Source organism: Sus scrofa, chromosome 7 (genome assembly GCF_054392235.1).
Source record: "Sus scrofa isolate SSC_HxYL_T2T_F1_AM1 chromosome 7, Sscrofa_HxYL_maternal_Yorkshire_Landrace_v2.0, whole genome shotgun sequence".
Lineage (NCBI taxonomy): Eukaryota > Metazoa > Chordata > Mammalia > Artiodactyla > Suidae > Sus > Sus scrofa.
In genome coordinates, this window is record NC_139389.1 from 115,351,253 (window position 1) to 115,374,312 (window position 23,060).

The 23,060-nt window shown below is 39.3% G+C and overlaps 1 protein-coding gene across 1 annotated transcript in view; it reads right to left on the minus strand.

The window, feature by feature from the left end:
- The window catches only part of SEL1L (SEL1L adaptor subunit of ERAD E3 ubiquitin ligase), a 64,440-nt gene extending 47,057 nt beyond the window's left edge, over positions 1 to 17,383 (minus strand). Inside the window, exons 1-3 of the mRNA XM_021099584.2 lie at positions 17,203 to 17,383; positions 11,732 to 11,769; positions 9,919 to 10,150 (exon numbers count right to left, since the gene is read on the minus strand). Coding sequence (XP_020955243.1) covers positions 9,919 to 10,150; positions 11,732 to 11,769; positions 17,203 to 17,272 — 340 coding nt within the window. The 5' untranslated portion in view covers positions 17,273 to 17,383. The remainder of the gene's footprint in view (positions 1 to 9,918; positions 10,151 to 11,731; positions 11,770 to 17,202) is intronic.
- Between the last annotated feature and the right edge of the window lie 5,677 nt (positions 17,384 to 23,060).

Here is a 23,060-nt window from a genome sequence, read left to right on the forward strand (position 1 = left end):
AATGTGCATTGTGGGGGTGGGGTTTAAATCAGGTCCCAGGGCTGAAGCAACATTTCAGATGAACCAGAAAAAAAAAAAAAAAAAGAGGGGGAGGTAACATCCTGGCAGTTTTTTTCAGCCTTGCCGCTGCGGCAGTACCTCCCTTCCTTCCCTGCATTCCAGCCTGGATCTTCCCTGGCAGTTGCAATGTCCACATTGCAAATGCAGAATTTACTGCTAGGAGTTTAAGTGCATTTGCAATGAGGGGGCAAAAAAAGGATTTTTTTTCTTTTTTTTTTAGTGACTTTATGCTCTGTGGCTCTGACATCTAAAAGTATGATAAAAAGGATATAAAATGTTAAATGCCTGTAATGCCATACATGTTAGAGGAATCATCCTGATCAGGGGAAGCAGCAACAAAGAAATGTGTTAGTAGGACACAACTCCCTTGCTTTTTGCTGCCAGTGGGCAGGTTGGAATTTAAATTGAGTATCAGAAACAGAACAAGTCTCTGTAACTGATGAGTTCTGCTATGGAAAATAGGGATTTTTACTTATTGGAGCCTCTGGAAAAAGGGAGACAATAATAAAGAAAGGTGATCTACAGATGGAGATCTGCTTTTAGAGTTCTAAAAAGAAGGTTTTAGTTGGCTGATGAACTCTTGTGAAAGTGGAGGCCTGTCCCTTAAAGACTGATGGGCATATCTGTGAATGGGTTGATTTGGACTTGAAGAGTGACAAAACCAGATGGTCATAGGAAAGTCTTATCTGCCACTTGGACTCTTTGGTCTGCAGCATCTAGTCTTTGCTGCTGAAGAACAGCCTCTGGCTTTTTTAAACTCTTAATTCATAGATCCTAACTGCCTGGACTTGATTCTAAGCTAAAGCCTGATACCATCTGGTATAAGCTTCCAGCTTCAGTGGGAGCTGTGCTGAACTGAAAGCAGGCATGGGCTCATAAACAGAACTCACACTTTGTGACCTCTGCACATTAGGCCACCTCTCTGTGGGGCTTACCCTGCGAGGATATCACAGCTGCTCAGCTGGACTATCTGGGTCCTATACAAATGCCTGCGGGAAAGGACCTGTTCTTTGAAGGGACCATCTGAAATCAAGCTGCTGATTCCTTGCATAGTTCTGATAGACTGATCACACCCTTGTGACTACTGCTGAAAGCTGCAATTTGGGGGAGGGTACCTCCCAGGAACTGTGACCTTTGATTCACTCCTGACAGGTTGAGCTGACTCATAACCCCCTCTCGAGCAAGTCTCACTGAGGTCTATTCCCTGTGCCTGGTCTACTGAGGAGCTGCCACTGGCGACCAAGGACTGATACCTGACTGCCCCCCTCACTCCTCTCCCACTGCTCTTTTCTAGGCTGTTCACTGGATAAGTGATCAGGGTGAAAGGGATGGGAGGTTATATAAAACTTGATTTTTTTTGAAAATTCAGGAGTTTTGCCCTGACCAATTGGTGAACATGACGTTTTTCTGGTTCAGCAATATAAAGGAGTTTTTCTAGGAAGAAGTCTTGAACCCCTTCACACCAGACAAAAGAATGAGAGTAGGGGATGACTGAAGAAATATAAAATTATGATTGTTGAATGGAAACAGATTTTGTATCAACCAAGGAAAATAAGCCAAAACCCTCTGCACCTGGAAAGGCACAAGGGAGGGGAGAGGCATTACAATCTTTGTTTTTTGAAACTATTTCTGGAAGCTTCTTTCTCTTCCCGAAGGAAAACTCTCCATGCACCTTTCCAAGCTGTTGAGAGTACTCTGAACTCAGATAGCCGAGCCTACAATCATACCTGGCAGGGCTGACTATGAGGCAGCAGGAGGGGATCTAGCCCTTGCACTTTCCACACAGAAAACCTCCAAGTGTGGGAGTTCCTGTCATGGCTTGGCGGAAACGAATCTGACTAGTATCCATGAGGACGCAGGTTTGATCCCCGGCCTTGTTCGGTGGGTTAAGGATCCAGCGTTGCCGTGAGCTGTGGTATAAGTTACTTTGCAAATGTGGCTAGGATCCCACATTGCTGTGGCTGTGGTGTAGGCCAGCAGCTAAAGATCCGAATCAACCCCCAACATGGGAACTTCCATATGCTGCAGGTGTGACCCTAAAAAGACAAGGAAAAAAAAAGAAAAAAGAAAAGGAAACCTCCAGGTGTTGACCACATTTGTGTGGTGGATAAAATGTCGTCATCGACAACAAAACTGTTTTAGAACTGACTCGTAGCTCCTGAAACCCAGAACTGAACTAATTTATTGAAACTTGACTGGGAACTCCTAGGACAGGCTGTCCAGCATGAGCAGCTACATCATACTAACTCAGGTCTTGCTTGGTGTGCCCAACGATGGTGAACCCTCATTTCTGGGATTCCCTGGAATCCCTGACAGTTCCCTTGGGGACTGAACTTCTGTATGTGTACCTCGACTACTATGAATGATCCTGCCTCAAGCCCTGGAAGGCTTTCAAGCCAGCCTCAACTTACTGGCCAGACTGTACTGGGCCTGATCTGATGCTTAAGGCCAGATAAAAAAAGGTTAATATAGAAATTGAAGGAGACACTGCCTTTCTATGCCAGTGTCTGGTTATCTGGCTAAGACATGAGGAATACAACTAAAATCAACCTTGCAGGTTGGTCTCACTCTGCTGTCTGGATCTTACTGATAATAATTTCACTGTAAAGTCAACCTGGTCAGTGACCTGGTCGTAGTTGATGACCGACGGGTATATCACACAGAGAAGAGTGAACATAGCAGGCCTAAATGTTGGAGATCACTGAACAGCTGAACTCTGCAGACGGCAAATATATGCTGATGCAGTTCTAAGTACAGGGTCTTCTTCAAAGACAAAATAAGGGAGTTATGAATGAACTATACTATTCTATAAGCAGCTGCACTATGCCCTAGAGGTATGCACCAGTGCTAATAGTTTCCTTTGTTATTCACTAAGAGGTAGCTTTGTCATTGCCTATCCCTGTTCCCGCTCATTAATCTACATACAGCACCTTCCTTAATAAAAGTCGTGAGGGCTAAAATCCAGCACCTTTTTTCTGTGGAACAGAGTGCCTCCAGGTCCCCCACTTTCTAAATGTAAAAGAGTCTTGTGTGTTTGTTATACCACCCTGCCCCTCTTCTAGAATTGCCGGTTGCCCTGCTGCGCTGGACATGGCTCCTAAACTTCTAACCTTGAAATGGCCTGCTTACAAGGTTGGTCCTTGGCTTGTGTCTGGGAACTGAAGATTTTGGAAGGGTTCCCATTACCCTGTTATAAGTGACTCATCCCAACTGTACAAACAATATGGTTTATGCTGAACACCTGCTTTCCTTCTGGGAGTCTGTAATTTTGGTACATACTAGACACAGAGCCTATGTGACCAGCTCCCTATAAAAAGTCTGGGTATGACGTCTCTAACAAGCTTCCCTAATAGACAACATTTTATATGTTGTCCCAACTTGCTGCTGGGGAAATTAAACCCATACCGTGTGACTCCCCTGGGAAAGGACCCTTGCAAGCTTGCATCTTGCTCCACTCAGACTTCACCCCATGCACCTTTCCCTCTGTTGATTTTGCTCTGTATTCTTTTGCTGTGATAAGTCATAGCTGTAAATACAACTATATGCTGAGTCCTGTGAGTCTTTCCGGAGGATCACTGAGAATGCGGGCGTGGTCTTGGGGATTTCTGACACAGATGAGAATAAGTATGAAATGTTCAACAAACAGCAGAAGGCAAGTGTGACTTGGAGTTATGTATGTGAGTTAAGGGGAGTGACAGAAGATAAGGTCAGGTAGGAGCGGCTTGATCATATAAAGCCTTGTTTAGATTTTATTCTGAACGTGACGGGAAGCCATTGGAGGCTTCTGAACAGGAAGATCAGTCTGGCTGCTGTTAGATAACTGGCATCAGGGGGAAAAGGAGAAAATAGGGACACTAGACAGTAAGTCTTTACCTACAAGAGACTCTTAACTACCCTTGGGCAGTTCGGGAACTGCTTCAGAAAGCGGGAAGCTAAATTAATCTTTAAAGATGAGTAGAAATACGATAGGTGGATTTGGGCAAGGGGGTGAGGAACGTATACCAAGCAGTGGGGAGAACCTGTACAGAGGCCCAGAGGTGTATTTGAAGACGGGTGATAGGTTTGGTATTGCTGGAAAAGGGGAGGTGGGGAAAGCTTTGGGAGTTAAGTCACAGGACGGGGCAGGCGTGTACACACAGAAGGCTTTGTGAAGTATGCTAAGGAGTGAGTACTTCATCTCATAGGCAAGTGGGAGCAAAAGGCGGGGGTTGTAAACAGGGGAGTTATAGGAACAAATTTGGGTTTTAGGAAGATCAACATGGCAGAGACATGGAAGATCAATATGACAGAGACAAAGGAAGGTAACAAATGCAGGAGGAATGCTAAGTTATAAAGTCATCATTTTATAACTTCTAAGTAACTGTCACAGGACTCAGTTCTAATGCAGCTGAGACTGCATACAAAGTTGTGCCTATGTAACTTGTGTTATGTGTACATACATAAGCCTGTTCATGTATGAATAATACATTAAAAACAAGTTTGAATGAAAGGAAAAAAAAAGTAATTACCGAAAAACTAAAACAAGTGAATCTAAATGTTTATAAAACTGTTGGTATGACCACAGAGAATTACTGAAGTGATTTAAAAACACATCATGCTACAAATTATGAGTAAAATATATACTAAGAACACAAAGAAATCTTATACTTCATTCCGTGGTCCTATTGTTAGTGGTAAGGTTGCCACTGCTATTTTGAAATGACATGTAACTTTATTCATTTGTTTAAAGCAATGTAACATTGTTAGGTACCATGATTTTGAGCATCAAGCAAGGAAACCCAAACATAAAAGAAAGAAGCAGAAACAGTGATGGGTGGAAAAGACTAGTAGCAGACCCAAAATCTGTTCTCTTCTTTTACTGCCCAATAAACAGAGAGACAGAGAGGTGACATGATCATCTGAGAAACATGCTAACAAGAGGCCTTCTGGCAAATACACTCAAGGTATTTACCACCAGCAGAGTCTTAACGTGTACACTGCTTTAATGGGTGGGACTTGGTTTGCCTAGACTGCTCACTGTACATAAACCTAGGATGTAAGTAGTTACCAGGCATGGCTTCCTAGAAAATACCACAAATGCCATGAAGTAATAAGCAGGGAATAAAGTGGAAATGTTTCATAACTGACACTTTATATGTGTTGATCAGAGGCCTCGTATGTTGAAATCTGGGCCAAAGCATATCCTAATTGAGGTAAGACAGGAGCTGGGGATAGCTCTGGCAGTCAGAGCTGTGACTTGTGCCTTGTCTTTGAAAAGTTTTTATTTATTCAATTTGATAGTGGATACAATGTGTGATTCTTGTGAGGCCAATTTGTCAATATGACCCTTTGTGTTATTTTACCTACAGTATTTAATTTGAACTGGAATAATCAATATGAATGTTACATTTCCTACCATTAACCATCAAAAGGGCCTATTAGTAAGGACACCTCAGTTGCAATGTATATCCCTAGTGTTTAGATTGTAGCATCTAAAATAAATACAATTTCCCTCTAAAAGGAATTTAGATTCCCTGGAGAAAGGGCTAAGAGATTCAATTTTAGGTCAGGAAATGTGTAAGATGAATTTGGGCCATCTTGTCCTGCCTGAAAAGAAAAAAGTTAAAAAGTTACCTCTGATTAATCAAAAGGACAAAGGAATGAACTTAAAGGGACACTCAATGGCTAAAAATGGAATAATGTAAGCAATAAAAACGAAAGAATAATTGCAAAAGAGTAAATACAGATGTATAATACCCATGGATTTGTAATGATGCTCAAAAGCAAAGCAAAACAAACAGAAACAAAAAAATATTCACTAGTCTCCTTTGCTAGGACATAAAATCATTATTTGAAAATATTTCAAGGTAAAGAATCGAGCATTTATTCTGCTGTATGGACTGTATTTCTGGATAATCAAATAGTTGACGAGGGACAGTTCTTCTTTATACAGATCCTAGGTAACAAATGCAGGAGGAATGCTAAGTCATAAAGTCATCATTTTGCAACCCTAGTGAAATAATGGATGCAGACAACAAGTGAAGCCCCAAACCTCTAGGTAAAAGGTCAATAAGGAACTTTCGAATGGCGGGACACCACCCAACCTTACTGATCAATCACCAGAAGTGGAACCATCAGATAGTATATACCTTCCAGGTAGTGCAATGGGAAGTGTGCAACACTGTCCATGACTATTCTCAATTAAAAAATGGAACTATATCTACCCAAGTCTTTAGAACTAATTTCCAGTTCATAGTCCAGATAGCAGATAAAAGAACAAGTTCAATTACATTACAAGGATATAACCAGCTAGATCCAGAATGTTGGAAATTGTGTAGCAAAAAGAATATTCTTTCTTTAACAATTAAAATGACACCAAAAAACACGAGAGGAAAAATTGTTACGGATTAAGAAAAACCTAAGATCTTAGTGTGCATACTGATTGAAACCAATTCCAAAAAGGCATTTGAAACAACTGGGAAAACTGAACAGAATCTGGGTATTGGGAGATAAAGGAATAATAATTAACTTCATGGGTGTTATCCTCCTCCACTGTTGGTAGGAACATAAACTGGTAAAACCACTATGGAAAAGAGTATGGAGGTTCCTTAGAAAACTAAATATAGAACTACCACATGATCCAGCAATCCCATTCCTGGGCATATATTCAGATAAAATTGTAATTCAAAAAGTTACCCTTATGTTCATTGCAGCACTATTCACAATAGCCAAAACATGGAAACAACCTAAATATCCATTGACAGATGAATGGATTGAGATGTGGTACATATATACAGTGGAATACTACTCAGCCATTAAAAAAGAATGAAAGAATGCCATTTGAAATGATACGGATAGACCTAGAGATTATCACATTAAGTAAAGTAGGTCAGAAAGAGAAGGGCAAATACCATATGATATCACTTATATATGGAATCTAAAATATGGCACAAATGAACCTACCTATAGACTTACAGACATAGAGAACAGACTTGTGGTTGCCAAGGGAAACAGGGGAGGGGGCAGGAGTAGGATGGACTGGGAGTGTGAGGTTAATAGATGCAAACTATTACATTTAGAATGGATAGACAATAAGGTCCTGCTGTACAGCATGGGGAGATATATCCAATCTCCTGGGATAGACCATGATGAAAAATAACATTTTAAAAAAGAATGTATATGTATGTATGACTAAGTCACTTTGCTGTACAGCAGAAATTGGCATACTGTAAATCAACTATACTTTAATTTAAAAAATTTTTAAAAATCTTACTTTTAGAGATATGTATGCAGGTAAAACAACATGGAATTTGCTTAATATTTTAGGGGGAAAAAAGTAAACGGATGTGGAATGGTAAAGACAAAACAAGAACAAGGGTGTTGATGGCTGCTGATGCTGGTGACAGTAGATACATGGGGGTCATGACACCCTCTACTTTTGTGCTTGTTTATAAGTCTCCCAAATTAAAAAAAAAAAAAAAAAAGGAATGAATGAAACAGTAATGTTTGGTAAAAATTTTAAAATAGTAATATACACTTTGCTGAGGTACAAGAAAAGAAGTAATTTCAAAGGAACTAAACAGACTTTTCTGAAGAACAATTTAGCAGTGTGTATCAAATATTTCTTAAATTTTCATATTTTACTTTTATGATTTAATTTTAGGAACTCTCAGGAGATATTCAGAGATGTGCAAAAAGATACAGATTTTATAGGCTCTCCCGGGAAAAATATTTTTTATAGTATATTTACTAGTAAAAATTTTTTTATAGCCATTACCCATTAAATTGTAAAAGAACGTTAAATGATATGGGAAGGCGTTCCGTTATGGCACAGTGGAAACAAATCTGATGAAGAAGCATGAGGTTGTGGGTTCGAACCCTGGCCTCGCTCAGTGGGTTAAGGATCTGGTGATGTCATGAGCTGTGGTGTAGGTCACAGACATGGCTTAGATCCTGTGCTGCTGTGTTTGTGGCATAGGCCAGCAGCTGTAGCTCTGATTTGACCCCTAGCCTGGGAACCTCCATATGCCACGGGTGCGGCCCTTAAAAAAAAAAAAAGAAACAAATGATATGGGAAAATGTTCATCATAAACTGTTAAATGCAAAAATGCAGGCTGTAAAATAGAATATGCATTTTGAACAAATTTAGTCTTCTTAAAATCACATACCTAGAAAAAAGCCTGAAAGATTATTCTCCATGATGTTAACAGCTGTTATATTGAGTTAATGACATTAAAGTACTTTCGATTTTTTTTTTTTTGGCTTTTTGCCATTTCTTGGTCTGTTCCCGTGGCATATGGAGGTTCCTAGGCTATGGGTCTAATCAGAGCTGTTGCCACCAGCCTACACCACAGCCACAGCAACTTGGGATCCAAGCTGAGACTGCAACCTTCATCACAGCTCATGGCAACACCAGATCCTTAACCCATGGAGCAAGGCCAGGGATCAAACTTGCAACCTCATGGTTCCTAGTTGGATTCGTTAACCACTGAGCCATGACGGGAACTCCAAAGGCACTTTTAATTTTTTAAAAAATGGATTCTCTACTCTTTATTATAAAATATTTGTAGGGCTTTCCTATTGTGGCTCAGCGGAAATGAATCTATTAGTATCCACGAGGACGAAAGTTTGATCCCTGGCCTTGCTCAGTGGGTTAAGGATCTGGCATTGCCGTGAGCTGTGGTGTAGGTTGCAGACGTGGCTCAGATCTGGCATTGCTATGGCTGTGGCGTAGGCCAACAGCTTCAGCTCCGATTTAAGCCCTAGGCTGTGAACCTCCATATGTCACAGGTACAGCCCTAAAAAGGCAAAAAAAAAAAAATATATATATATATATATACACACACATATATAAAGTATTTGTAATAAATTATGTTTTTAAAAGGTAAAATCTGGATTTTTGAGATTGGCTAACAATATACGGTATGATGACTATCTCTGAAATGATAGACTAAATAACGGAAGTGTGGTAGGACAGTGCAGAGCGGACATGTTAATTTTTAAAAGAATAGTTATTTAGCACTCTATTGTGAGGAAGAACAAGCTGTAAATTTAAAAATAGAGTATCGGGAGGGTGTGGGAAGGATGGGGTGAATAGATGCAGACTATTGCCTTTGGAATGGATTAGCAATGAGATCCTGCTGTGTAGCACTGGGAACTATGTCTGGTCACTTATGACGGAGCATGATAATGTGAGAAAAAAGAATGTACACATGTATGTGTGACTGGGTCACCATGCTGTACAGTAGAAAACTGAAAGAACACTGTAAACTAGCTATAATGGAAAAAAATAGAAATCATTATATTAAAAACTTTTTTTAAAATAAAAAAATAAGTATGGCATCTCATTTAAGAAAACCTAAAAATAAAAAACAATAAAATAAAATAAAAATAGAATGTCAAGAAGATGAAAGTTAGAAGAGGATTAAAGTTTTTATGTAAGCTTCAACTGCAGAGGGATAAACAGCTAAATCAAATTACCTAGGATGACTGAAAGGTTATTGTTGTAAAAATCCTAACACAGTTCTGAATATAAATACAGCAGTAAGTTAGACAACCCTTCCTGCCTGAGTTTCTATTTTGCATACCACTCTGACAGATTATTACTTACTGGAGTCCAAAAGGAAATGCTTGAATATGAATATAATCAAACATAATTTTTACTATTGAATTCAGTTTACATAACTTGAATTAAATCTGCTAAGTGATTAACTTCTATGTATTAACACCTAGAAAATCCTGTAAAACTATACTCTATATATTATATGTGGTGAATAATCAGTAGAACAGGATTTCTGCACCTTTTACACTAGCTTTAAAGTTTCAGTTGTCTCCTTCCTAAATCAGGCAAAAGCAAACAAAACTTTTAGTCCAGACTACCTGGTTTCCGTACTTTCGTTGGTTCTTCATAGTCCCTGTTTTCTGGATTTGGAGATTCTAGAAAGTTAATTTCTTCTGCGACACTTTCCCCTTCTTGGCTCCTAAGGCTGTCTTCCTCTTCTTGAATAGGCGATTCCACTTCTGATTCTTCTGACTCAAGAAATAACTGGCCAGCAACTACTCTGCCTGTTGGGCTATGGTCCTTTACCGACTCATCTGATGGCAAAGAAGTCTGAGAATATATAAAGTATTTTTAGTTTCCAACAGTAACAAGACTTCCTCCAACCTAATTTGACCACTACTTTTACTAATCCAGATATATCTCCTTTAGCTCTTGACTGTGTTTACTCACTTACCTCTACAGACTTTGGTATGTGCCCATCACTTGCCTTCATCACCACTTAACATCAACTCAGATGTTACCTCCTCACAAGAAGCCTTCCTTACTTGCCAGTCTAGGTAAAGGTCTTCCCCTACTTGTTCCCAATATGCCTCAAACTTCCCTGTATGATATAGCCCTGTACTATAGCTTCCTATTTCTTTTTTTTTTTTTTTTGTCTTTTTGTCTTTTTGTCTTTTGTTGTTGTTGCTATTTCTTGGGCCGCTTCCTCGGCATATGGAGGTTCCCAGGCTAGGGGTTGAATCGGAGCTGTAGCCACCGGCCTACGCCAGAGCCACAGCAGCACGGGATCCGAGCCGTGTCTGCAACCTACACCACAGCTCACGGCAACGCCGGATCGTTAACCCACTGAGCAAGGGCAGGGACCGAACCCGCAACCTCATGGTTCCTAGTCGGATTCGTTAACCACTGCGCCACCACGGGAACTCCAGCTTCCTATTTCTTACCTACATTCCTTCTCATCTAGACTCGGATCATAACTGATTGGTCCCACCGGATATGTAATAATCAGTCTTATTTATTCAATCAACCAATTTAAGTGCATCAACTTAATAGATTTTTTAAAACATGGATATAAGTAGAAACAAATGGCAGAAGTTAAGTCTTCAAATTTAAAAACTAAAATGAAAAGGAATAAAAATCAATCTCTTGGAGTTCCTGTTGTGGTGCAGTGGAAACAAATGTGACTAGAAGCTATGAGGACACGGGTTTGATCCCTGGCCTCAATCAGTGGGTTATGAATCTGGCATTGCCATGAGCTGCAAGGCCGCAGACTTGGTTTGGATCCTGCGTTGCTGTGGCTGTGGTGTAGGCTGGCAGCTACAGCTCCGTTTCAACCCCTATCCTGGAAACTTCCATATACTGCAAGCGCAGCCCTAAAAAGTAACAAAGAAAAAAAAAAATCAATCTCTCATTACATGGTAAACATGTTATTGCCTCAAGGCTCTTCAACACACACACACACACACACAGCACATTTAAGTTGAAAATGAATGTAATAAGCAACACTCTCAATGGATATATTATTCTCTCTCCTGTAGGTAAGCCATTGTTTTTATCCCTGGAAGAACTAGAACTAATACTGATATCAACTATCTTTTTTCCTCTTTTTAAAAATCCATTTCAGGGATTTCCTGCTGTGGTTCAACAGGATCGGCAGCATCTCTGTAGCACTGGGTCGCAGGTTTAATCCCCAGCCCCGCACAGTGGGTTAAGTATCCAGTCTTGCAGTAGGTCACAACTGCAGCTCAGATCTGATCCCTGGCCTGGGAACTCAATGTGCTATGAGACAGCCAAAAAAAAAAAAAAAATCCAATTCAGTTGTTCAAAAGATGCAGATTTCACATCCTAAGATACCTGATTCATGCTTACAATTGGGCATCAAATACTGGTAGTCCAAATTTGAGTACACACCTTGGAATCTAAGGATTCATCCTGGTCACCTTCTTCATCTGTAAAGAAATTTTAAGACAATTTAGTTACCTTTCTTGTTTGGAAATCACAGGTATTGTTAAATGAAAGTATCTGAAATACAACAAATAAAAATCAGACACCAGATAAATAAACCTGGAATTACTTAAAAATTGGTTGTATTCAACAGCTGTTCAAAAAAGATTAAATGAAAGGAAAAAAAGATGCTGGGGTGGTATTTTTTTCTTTTTTTCTCCAGGAAAATACATTAGCTTCATTTGTTACAGGTAGCAAGACCAACACCACCACAACCAAAAGCAGATAGTTCTTCAGCTGTCTTCCAATTCTTCTGTATACAGTTAGTCCACTACTGAGAACGAGTTACTAAATTTATAAAAGTAGCGCTCTGACTTTTGAGCTGCAGGATTCCATCCATTCTTTTCCTCTACTCGGAATCTGAAGTTACTTGAGGTTATTTTAATGATAACTAGCATTTTATGATTCACTAAGACTACTAAAAAAGGACACCAGGAATTATTATTTAACAGCAGACTTGTCAAAGATATTTAGGATTTGTGTTCAATTTTACTGAAGACATAACCAGATATGGGTAAAAAGTAGCATCACACTACTGTGTATTCATTCACATGAGACCTATTTATTAAGAAATCAACAGCTTATATTAAATAAATCCAGCCACTAGTTAACATTTCTTCCAAATTCATATTGGCTGTTTTGGCTTTGTCTAATTATATTGTTTCCTCCTATTATTCTTTCTGTATTTTCCTGCTACTACTTCTATTCTGGTTGCTTCTTATTCTTTTTCCTGCTCTTATATAAACACATTCAACAATGCAATAGCCACTTGCAAATATTTGATCTTTGTATTTCTGACTGGTTAAAAAAAAAAAAAAATCTGTCAGATGATCTCTAAGTTTCCTTCTTACTCTTAAAATTATCTGATTTCATCCAGGAGTGAGCTTCAGTATTTCCAGCTCCATAAATTATATGAGAAATTAACCAGTAGACAAAATGCTATAAGACCATGTGATTTTTACCAGAAAGTTTGGTGTTACAGTTGCCATTTGTCTTTACTTCATAAGATTATATTCTAAATATTATTGGTAACTAGTAACTCTCTAAAGTACAACAAAAACATATTTTGGAATTTGTGTTGTCAAATTACTGAGCTAACTTTAAGACGTATAACCAACCCTTTATGTACCAAATACCCAACTCTATTTCACAGTATTTGTGGGCTTTTAAAAAAAATATTTGAGAAAACCAACATACTAGTTAGGTTTCGTCATTTATAAAAGCACTGCCAAGGAGTTCCTATTGTGGAGCAGTGGGTTAAGAATCTGACTGCAGTGACTTGGATCTCTGCAGAGGTGTGTGTTCGATCCCTGACCTGGTGCAATGGGTTAAAGGATCCGGTGTTCCTGCAGCTGCAACTTAGGTCACAGCTGCAGCTTGGATTCAATTCCTGACCCGGGAACTCCCATATGCCACAAGTAGAGCCATTTAAAAGAAAAAAGTGCTGTCAATTCAAAGAAAACTTAAATTATAGCTGTTTTCACATTCACTATTTTTAGATTACCTTCCAAATGTTTTATTTCTGTGGAGAATGATATAGCATGTGTTAGTCCCATAGTGACTGTACCATTTAGGTAGGGATGTCAATTAATGAACAACCATCCCTCATGCTCACATCTTTACAAATATTATCCAAAGCCCAAGTTCTAACATATGGTTCAAAATTCACCATTCTCAACAAATCTTTGGATAAAGTTGAAAAAAAATTCATCTCTATTATATATCAAAGTTGTATGTGTGAATTTAATTCACAAGCATTATCAAGAGCAGACATTAAATGTGAAATGTACAGGGTACATCCCCAAATACTGAAACTTTAGATTATGTGGAACTCCTCTATCACTAATCACTCAATTTAGTACCCTGTCACAACAGGTTACAAATGTGGCTAATAGATAAATAATATAGATGCCTATAAATAAATTTTAAGACATGTACATTTGAGATAATACATCTGAGATAATGTTAGGCATTAGAGTAGCAACATGTGTTTTTCAGCTCCCAGGGACATAGGAACTTGTGACACCAGGGTTATTTCACATGAATTGCATCATGCTTCTCTTTCTTTGCTCTCTTCACAACCTAGGGATATATACTCAGGTTACTGGTAAATAAGAGAATTCTTTCTCATTTAGTAAACTGAGAAAGCTTACTGCAGATGGTAATCCGAAAGTACAAGCTATTTTCTCTTTCAAACCAATATATTCATTCACACAATACTTTAAAGAAGTTTCTTCTAATCTAGAAACTTCTGATGGGTGGTCAGGTAAAGATCAAAAATGCTGAAATTATGCATAGATAAAAAGAATATAGTAATGCTTTTACCAGAACACATACATCAAGCAACAAAAAAAATGCAAAAGGATTCCATGAAGAGTTACGGATTTCTCATTCAACAGTATCATATCTAAAATGCCACGGTTTACATTACTCTGGTAATCATATACCTTCCTTTGAAAAAGACCAATTTTCATTTTTATTATATTAGCTAACAAACTGCAAACTACCAGGGATATTCTTTCAGGGAAAAGTGATCATTACAAATTCACTTTCCAACTTGTCATGTAAATTAAACAGATAATACACCTTCAAACACAGAAAATCTTTAAAGTTTAGTGAAGAGACTAGATACCCTGTCTTCAGCTTTGCCACTGAATCTGTGCAGATTCTAGGATTCTGCTGATTTCTAATTACTATTTCCTAATTACTCCAAATCCAAGGCCTGGAGAACTGGGCTCAAAACCTAGTTTAATTACACACCAATGTTAACACACGTGGTTCAATATGGCAAGCTTGCTGAGCCTCCTTTTTCTCAATGTGTCAAAGGGGAATATCATCTGCCCTGTTGATTCTCAATAAAGTTTTAAGAAACAAAAGAAGAATGACATGAAACATCCTCTGTGATCTGCAATCTATTCTCTGACAATATGGTGCTAATTAATGCAACTGTTACCTGAAATACCTAGCAGTGGACCTAATTTAAAAGATTTTATAATATTATTTGGCATAAAGAAAAAAAGGTAAACCATTTTAAGCAGTAACCCACTTCCTATCAAAAATAAGAAAATATGTATTTCTGAGAGAAAAAGTTATAGCATTTTTCATTATTATCTTGAGAAAATAAAGAAATATCTTTCAAATCTCCTTTAAATTTATACACATTTCTAATAAAAGTATTATATTCTTACATGTCTTTAAGACAAGATACTAGATAATAGCTACTAACAATGTAAGGATCAAGATTTTCTTTGTTGTTTAATCATGTCCTAGCTGGCAATACATGCAACTTGCTCTGGGTACCTACTAACATTCAAACATTAAGTTGACACAAAATTATGACCCAAGAGTTGACTTTTAAATAGGAGTAAACCTTTAAATCCAAAGTAAAAATGAGGCTGATAGTCCATAAAAATAAGCAATTTAATCAATAAAAAAGTCCTGAAAATCCATTTACTCAATTTATACAACTTTATCTCATATAACAGTTTTATGATATTTGTACTTCATGTGAGGTTAGTAGTGCCTTTATCACTTGTCAGCATTAACATCTATATTGTTCTAGTTCTGGTTAAGATTTTTGCCTCTACCAGAGAAATGTTTTTTCTCTAGAAATTTGTTTCAACTGATGGAAATCAGAGCAGTCGTTTCATGAACGTAGTCCTCTGTTTATATCAACACAACCAAAGATTTAACACTTGGGTATTAATAGTCTCCTATTACAATAAACTGAGAATTCCAACTGATTAAAAGACTTCAAGTATCATCTCCACTGACATGGCACTTTAGATGTATGAAATCTAGTCAAATGAAGATGCAAGAAAATGTATGTTTTGACTTTCTTTAAATTCTGCAAACTGAATTCAGAAGGATATGTACCATGTTCTTTAAAACTAGTAGTTCTTACACTTTAGTGTGAAGAATCACTTGTGAAGCCTGTTAAACTACAGATGCCCCAACCTGTTCCAGACCTAAAACTGCATTTATAACAAACCCTTAAGAGGAATTCTGAGGCAGGTGGCTCACAGTCCTTAGGGTACTTTACTCACTACACTCAACCGTTTCATTCCATACCTCTTAGATCAAACTGCTAGCTAGCAGTGCTTCAGAAGTTACACAGTGTTTTAAAGATATGGTCATAAACACAAATCAACACTAAAAGGGGAGGTGGGGAGCAGACCTCAAAGCATGATGTTGGCAGGAAAGTAACTGGCATATGCTCGTTGCTTTTGAAATGGTATCTTAAGCTACATTATGGATAAAATTTTAGGTTTAGACCTCTTATTTTAGAAGCAGAATGACGTTACAGCATTGACTTACAACTAGGACAGATAATTTGAGGATTCAAATAACCATCTGGGAAATTTTCTGTTGGAAAAAAAGTTGACATTTATACCCTGCCTTGTTCCAAAAAAATTTAAAGCCACAGAACAGCTGTTTTGTGAACTGAAACTGATTAAAATTCAAAAGCTTTATTGTACTAATTGTTTCTCTACCAACAGTTAGAAACACTAAGTATTTCGTTACCAACACTCTCAAAATAGACGTTTTCAAGTGTAGGCAGATTAAACTATTAAAAAAAGGGAAATGATCATTTCAGGACCAGAGTATAAATCATCTAACTGGAAAATCAATTCAAAAGCATACGAATTTCTGTACCTACGTAAAAAGTTAAAACTAGATGCTATCCACTTTACATTTATTAAGCACCAAGATTTTTTTTCAGAAATGGTAGTTACTCTCAGAAAACATGGGGCAACTCAAACTGTGAGAGAGGTAAAAACCACTCTCTTAGGAGTATTTCTTTAAAATGGGTAGACAGTAGGCACAATTAAATAAAAAGTCTTCGTTTTTAGAGAGACAGAGACAAGACCACCTCAGTTGCTAAACAAACCCACCAAAAAACTGTGGACATCCTGGTTCTGATGGATCCGGCTCTGCCCAGTGACAACCCCAGGTGTGTCAATCACTAAATTTACAAATCCCAAATCCAGAGTTTCGAAACTGATGCAGCACACAATCTACACGAGCTTCGTGGAAGCTCCGGTAGAGCTCCTATGTCACTGGAGGTCTAAGCCAGCTGTCCGGATCATTCCCATGAAGCCAATTCCTCACTCGTGACGAGTCGTGTAAAGTTTGTGAAGTGAGGAGAGGTGTAGGCAGGGTGACCGCCCCTTCTTTTCCTCCCCTCTCACGCTCCCCTAAACACTTGCTCCGGCCCAGGCCAACCCAAGCCCCAGAAATGACAGCAAGTGACAAGCAAATGCGAGCTGTGACCAGAGAGAGTGGAGTCTCCAGCCGGAGCCCCCACGGCCCTGCCCCGGGATGGAGGCCGGGGGGCGGTGGCTCCTGGCCTCCAGTCCGAGGGGGCGGATACTGACCCGAAGACACCGAGGCCGAACCCAGCAGCACCACACACAGCAGCAGCGTCAGCCTGACCCCGACCCGCATCCTGCTCTCAGGGCCGCTGCACCCCCTGGAGCTGTCGCTTTCTGCCTCAGCCACCACCGACTCAGCCGCCGCCGCCGCCTCGCCGCTGCTCTTCCTGCTCTGGCCTCCTTCCTCCGCCCCTTCCCAGGCCTCCCTTCCCCAGCTCGCAGCCAATCTCCGCCCGCCGCCGCGGGCTCCTCGCCCAATCGCCGCGACCTTCCCGCCCACCTTATTGCCCCGCCTCCGGGGTCAGGCATTGGCCAATCATTATGCGAGCCCCTCACACCGGCTTTTCCAATTGGACCACGGTCTCACCGACATGGCCCCAGCTAATTGGTAGCTCCTGTGTCCTACCCTCCCGGAATCCGAGCAGGAGTCCAGGGTTGGGAAAAAATCGTCACTCAGGACTGCAATTCCCACAATGCACTTCATGGGCCTCTCTCGGTGTGTTCTCTTGGGAATCGTAGTCCATGGGGGGGGGGGGCAATGTTTAAAAGCGCTGGTGGCTCTTCAAGTTAAGAAAACTTAAACACTTGGGCTAGACACTAACTCAAGGCCGTGAACTCGCAGTTTTTTTGTTTTTGAGCCAAATAAATATAATGAAACACATTATAAGGTTAAGAGTTTGTAATGTATTCAGCTTTTCTTCCCCTTTGTTTTATTTAGAAAATTTGTATTGGATATAGATATCAGTACTGAGGAAAAATACAACAACAAGACTGAATTCGAGGTATTTTTTATCGTAAACGAAAACAATACCAGGATGGAACTCACTTGGTTTTCCTTTTCCCTAAACAAAAGGAAATAAACCCCACCTCGTACAGACCTTGTCAATGCTAGTATTCATTTTAACGGAGGGCTACCAGATAATAAGTGCCTGCGAAAAAGAGGTCAAAAGTCTTTACAAAACCCTTTCAAACGCCTGTACGCATTCCTTTTCTCTTGCATTCCGAGTTACATTGCTCCCTTCCTCATTGACTACCTAGATCCTACATTGACTACCTAGATCCTACATTGACTAGGTTCAGAAGTCTAGATTGATGTATTTGGAGATAAAGGTGACAGCGATTGCAGTGCAGGAGTGGAAATAGTCTTGTGTTATCAAGTACCAACTCCAGGCATGCTCCCACTATGTAGTAGGGCAGTGGCTTGGTATTCCTGACCCTTCCTCAATTTGTGTCATTTTGCTTTGCTTAGTATCCAGCCACAGTCAGCTCTTAGATCTGGAACCTAGACAGCCTGAGTTCAGGGTTTTGGAGAAGTCCACACTGGCCAACATGTCTTGATACCCAACCTTATTTCATAGAAGAGGATTAAAAAAACTATTACTCAACATTCACAATGGAGGAGATGAAGGAAAAATATTGTCCCGTGAAGAAGTGTGCTCTTTTTCACTACTATCTCTTTGGCACTCATCTCTCTTTCTATCACTAACACTGCTTCCTAAGAGGTCCTCTGGTTTTAAATCATAGAGTAAACTCTGGTATATTATGTGATCATTTTCCTCTTTCTCACGAAAACGTCCCTGCTGGCTCTAATTTTCCCTTAGTTGCCTGGTGCACCCAAGTTCTAGCCATATTCACCCAAACCATTCTTTCTTCATTCTAACCTAAATCGTGCGCTGTGGCCACATTAACTTTCCTTAAACACTGCTTTCATATTCTTATTCAAAAAATTTTAATGGCCACCTTTGCCACAGAATCAAAAAATACTAGGACTTATATTGACAAAACAGGAACTTGTGCTGACAGTTCTACTTTCTTGGGGAAGTACTGGGGAAGAAACTTCTGCCTTCCAGAGAAAAAGGCCTTCTGCCTTTTTTTTTTTTCTTTTTTTTTCAGGCATACAGACATTCCCAGGCCAGGAATTGAACCCAAGTCATGGTTTCCACTGAGCCGTAATGGGGACTCCCAAAACAGTGATTATTTGATTGATAAGATTGGGAAATTTCACTGCTTGGTTAAGACCCAACTTTTTTTTTCATCTTTTTCTTTACTGAGTCCTTCTTATCCTTAAAGTCCTGTGCTTCAGAAGTTCCCTTGTGGCACAACAGAAAAGAATCCGACTGGTATCCATGAGGATGTGGGTTTGATCCCTGGCCTTGCTCAGTGTGTTAAGGATTCAGCATTGCTGTGAGCTGTGGTGTAGGTCACAGACATGGCTTGGATCCGGTGTTGCTGTGGCTGTGATATAGGCTGGCAGCTGTAGCTCCAATTTGACCCCTAGCCTGGGAACTTCCACATGTCTCCAGTGCAGCCTTAAAAAAAAAAAAAAATCCTGTACTACAAAGACTAATGTCTAACTTCTCTTTTACTGTTTTCCAGATTTGCAAATTAACGCTCACTTGCCTTTTCAGAGGCTCCCTTATCCTCTCCCACTGCGCTTGCTCCTTTTTCTTAGCTACAACCCTGTCATCTTTCCAGTTTTACTTGCATTTCATCTTGGCTGAGCCTTCTCTGCTCAGGCCAGTCCTTATTAATCCTCATTTCTACAAGTGTTTAGAGAACAGTCACAAACTTGCTTTCTAAATGGATTGTAGCTTGCTGAGGCCAAAGGCAATTATATAATTCAGTGTATAAGTATATAGCATTGGACTTGTCACCTACCAGCACTAGATAGCTATTTGTTGATTAATAGTTACACCTTACCTATAACATGTTTTGACAATATTTTCAAAGCACGTGCTGTCTACCATAGTTTAATTTTAAAATACCTACCACAGTTTTATCTTACAGAAAAATATTGAGGAGCACTTGAACCCTGATTATACACGAATTTTACTTCTCTCCTCTTCACTTCATCTGAAAGTTGGTTATGTTAATAATACTGACTTTGCCAGGTCTGTTATGAGGTTCGAAAGAGATATACAGGGGATAAAAGTTTTTTCTTCATTGTAGAACAATCTGCAAATGTTATTTCTTATTGGTTGCTTGGTTGAAGCAAAGAAGCAAAGCAAACTAAAAATTAACTTTTATTAAGATTACTAAAGACAGTTAGTTTTATTGCCTTAATTTGAAAAGGGTTTAGAGCTGCTAGAGTTATTGTCTTTAGCCAGCAATGAGTAATTGACGTGTTCTGAGACCTTGACTTCCTGGGGGAAATTCCAGGTATCCAGAGCAGGTCTAGAATGCAGTGTGGAAAAGCTAGATTTATTTTGTCAGCCTGCTACATTGCATGATGGTGAATTAGTGAAAAGGTTATGAATTCTCGATGGCCTTATCCAGTCTGAGCATAACCCCTCCAGGTTTCTTGCCAACATTCCCAGTTAAAGTTATGTACTCACTCTACTTGTACCAAATGTTAACATTATTTATTAATTCACAGACTTCCTTACTATTTGTTCAGCTGTCTGTACTCTGTTCTGCTTGTCTCTATCAGTGTTCTGGGTCATTGTCATAGATTTCCAAGTTGCAGACAACCTGTTTGCTCTGCATTACAACACAGCATAGGACCCAATGGAGATAGATAATAAGTGCCTTTTTATGCAGTTGACAAGGATGTGACCTGATTCCATTGAAATTAATCAAATAATGAGCAAATGTTGAGAAGCTCCTGAAAGTGTTGAGGATATGAATCCAGCTTGCTCTTCATTTAAATGTGATGAGATAACCCTGGAAGACTTTTCCTGAGAATAGAGTGATTGTCACCACCTCTAGTGGAGTATCTTTGCCCGTGCTATTAATTAGAGATCTATTTGAGTTGGCAATGGGCAAAGGCTGCTAGCACCAGGTCTGCCAGGGCAGGTTTAGGAAGAAGCAAGGAGCAGGACATTTTCCCCTTAGGGTTTGGAGAAGAAGGTAGAGTACTTTCTTTGATGTAGAAGAGGTGCATTCACGTCATTGTTTTTGTCTTTCTTTTTTGTGGATAAATGGAAATATAAATCCTCGCACCATATTATGAGATAGAAGCTGATACCTCTCGGTGTACATTCTGAGCTCCTTGAGTAAATGGACAATGGCTTTATATCTCATTGTGTCACCTAGAATTCCAGGATTGTACATGACCGGTACACTATTAGTAATGAAAATAAATAAGCTTTGGGAGTTCTCTGGTGGTGCAGCCTGTTGGGGATCCGGCATTGTCACTGTTGTGGCTTGGTCATGAGTTGGATCCCTGACTGGGGAACTTCCACAGGCCCTTCCATGGTTTTGTCTCATTTATTTTGGTCTCAGAGTAACCTGTCTGTGGTTGGTATTCTGTGACATTGTTTGTGTCCAATAAGAGAATAACATGGCCTGGGTGTGAGTGCCAGGCTAGCTTCTGACTGTCAGGGGTTGCTCTTTGTTTTTCCTTCTCAGCACCTCCTGTGAGGCTGTTGATGCTGGGGATTCAGCAATCCATAAAACAGACAAAAATAATGTTTACATTATAGCCAGGGGAGAAAAAAGAATAAAATAAATAGTGAACGATAAGACATTAGAAGGTGATAAGTGCTCTAGAGAAAAACATAAAGAGAGGAATGAGGACACTGAAGGGAGGGTTGGAACCATTTAAATTTAAAGTGGGGAGGTCTGAAAATTTCCCTGTAGAACACACTTTTGAACAAAGACAAATTGATGAGGGAGCAAAGCCGGGAAGATGTGGAGTGAAGAAACTTCAGGAGAAAAAGAGCAACCCAAATAAAGATTCTAAGGGAAGAGCTTATCTGTTTTGTTCTAAGATTGACAAAGAGGCCTCTGGCTGCAGAAGAAGGTGAGCGAGGGGCTAGCAGAAAGGGGGCTGGAGAGGTTAGAGAGGAGATTGGGGTAAAATGGTTTAGGAGGGATTTGGGGTCAATAGTAAGGGGTGATCAGAATGCTTTTAAATAGTCTGAGACTATCTTGAAGCATGGCTTGGATAATGGCCTGAAGATTTCCCTTCTGTTGCACCAGAATGACCAAATTAATTACACAAAGCTCGTTATAAATTGAACATAATGCTAAAGTAACCAATTAAAATAATTGTACACAAAAGTTTGATTCAGAGTAAGTCCACATACTGGTTAGAAATTGAAATGGCAAAATCGCCGTTGTCAAGAGAAGGATCTTCAAATAAGGATTTTTACAATATTCAAATAATATTATAAATGCAACTCCTTTCAAAGTAAAATAGGGTTTTTGATCATTTCTTATACTTGAATACGTTGCTACCTATGCTGCGCTGACTTTGTATAAATCCAACTCACAAAGTTCGCTTGTGGCACAGTGGATTAAAAAATCCGTTATTGTCACTGCAGCAGCTCAGGTTGCTGCTGTGGCAGGGGTTCAGCCCCTGCTTTGGGAACTTCCACATGCTGAGGGTGTAGCCAAAAAAAAAAAAAAATCCAACTTAAAGGGGTACATTGACAAAAAAGAAATATACATGTTATAAATGTTAAAATATACATTAATAAATGTACATTCATAAATTTATTAAAAAATGTGTATGCATAGGCACACACATATGTGATTAAAAAATTTGAGAATAGGTTGTGGACATAATGCCTCTTTATTCCTAAAATTTGAGAATAGGTTGTGGACATAATGCCTCTTTATCCCTAAAATACACTGAAAACAAACAATTCCCTAACATAATCACAGAACTGTTATCAAAGTTAGGAATTTAGCACTGATTCAAATACTATCCTCTGATTTACAGACATTAGTATCCTTTAACCTGAATGGTTCTGGAGGGTGTGTGCGTGTATGTTCCTAAACCTTATGATACTGACATTTTAAAAGTGTATACGCAAGCTATTTCATGGGGTGGGCCCTAATTTCAGCTCATGTCAGGATTAGATTCAGGAAGTGATGCTGAATTCATCTCAGTGCATCAGGAGCCAAATGCTGTT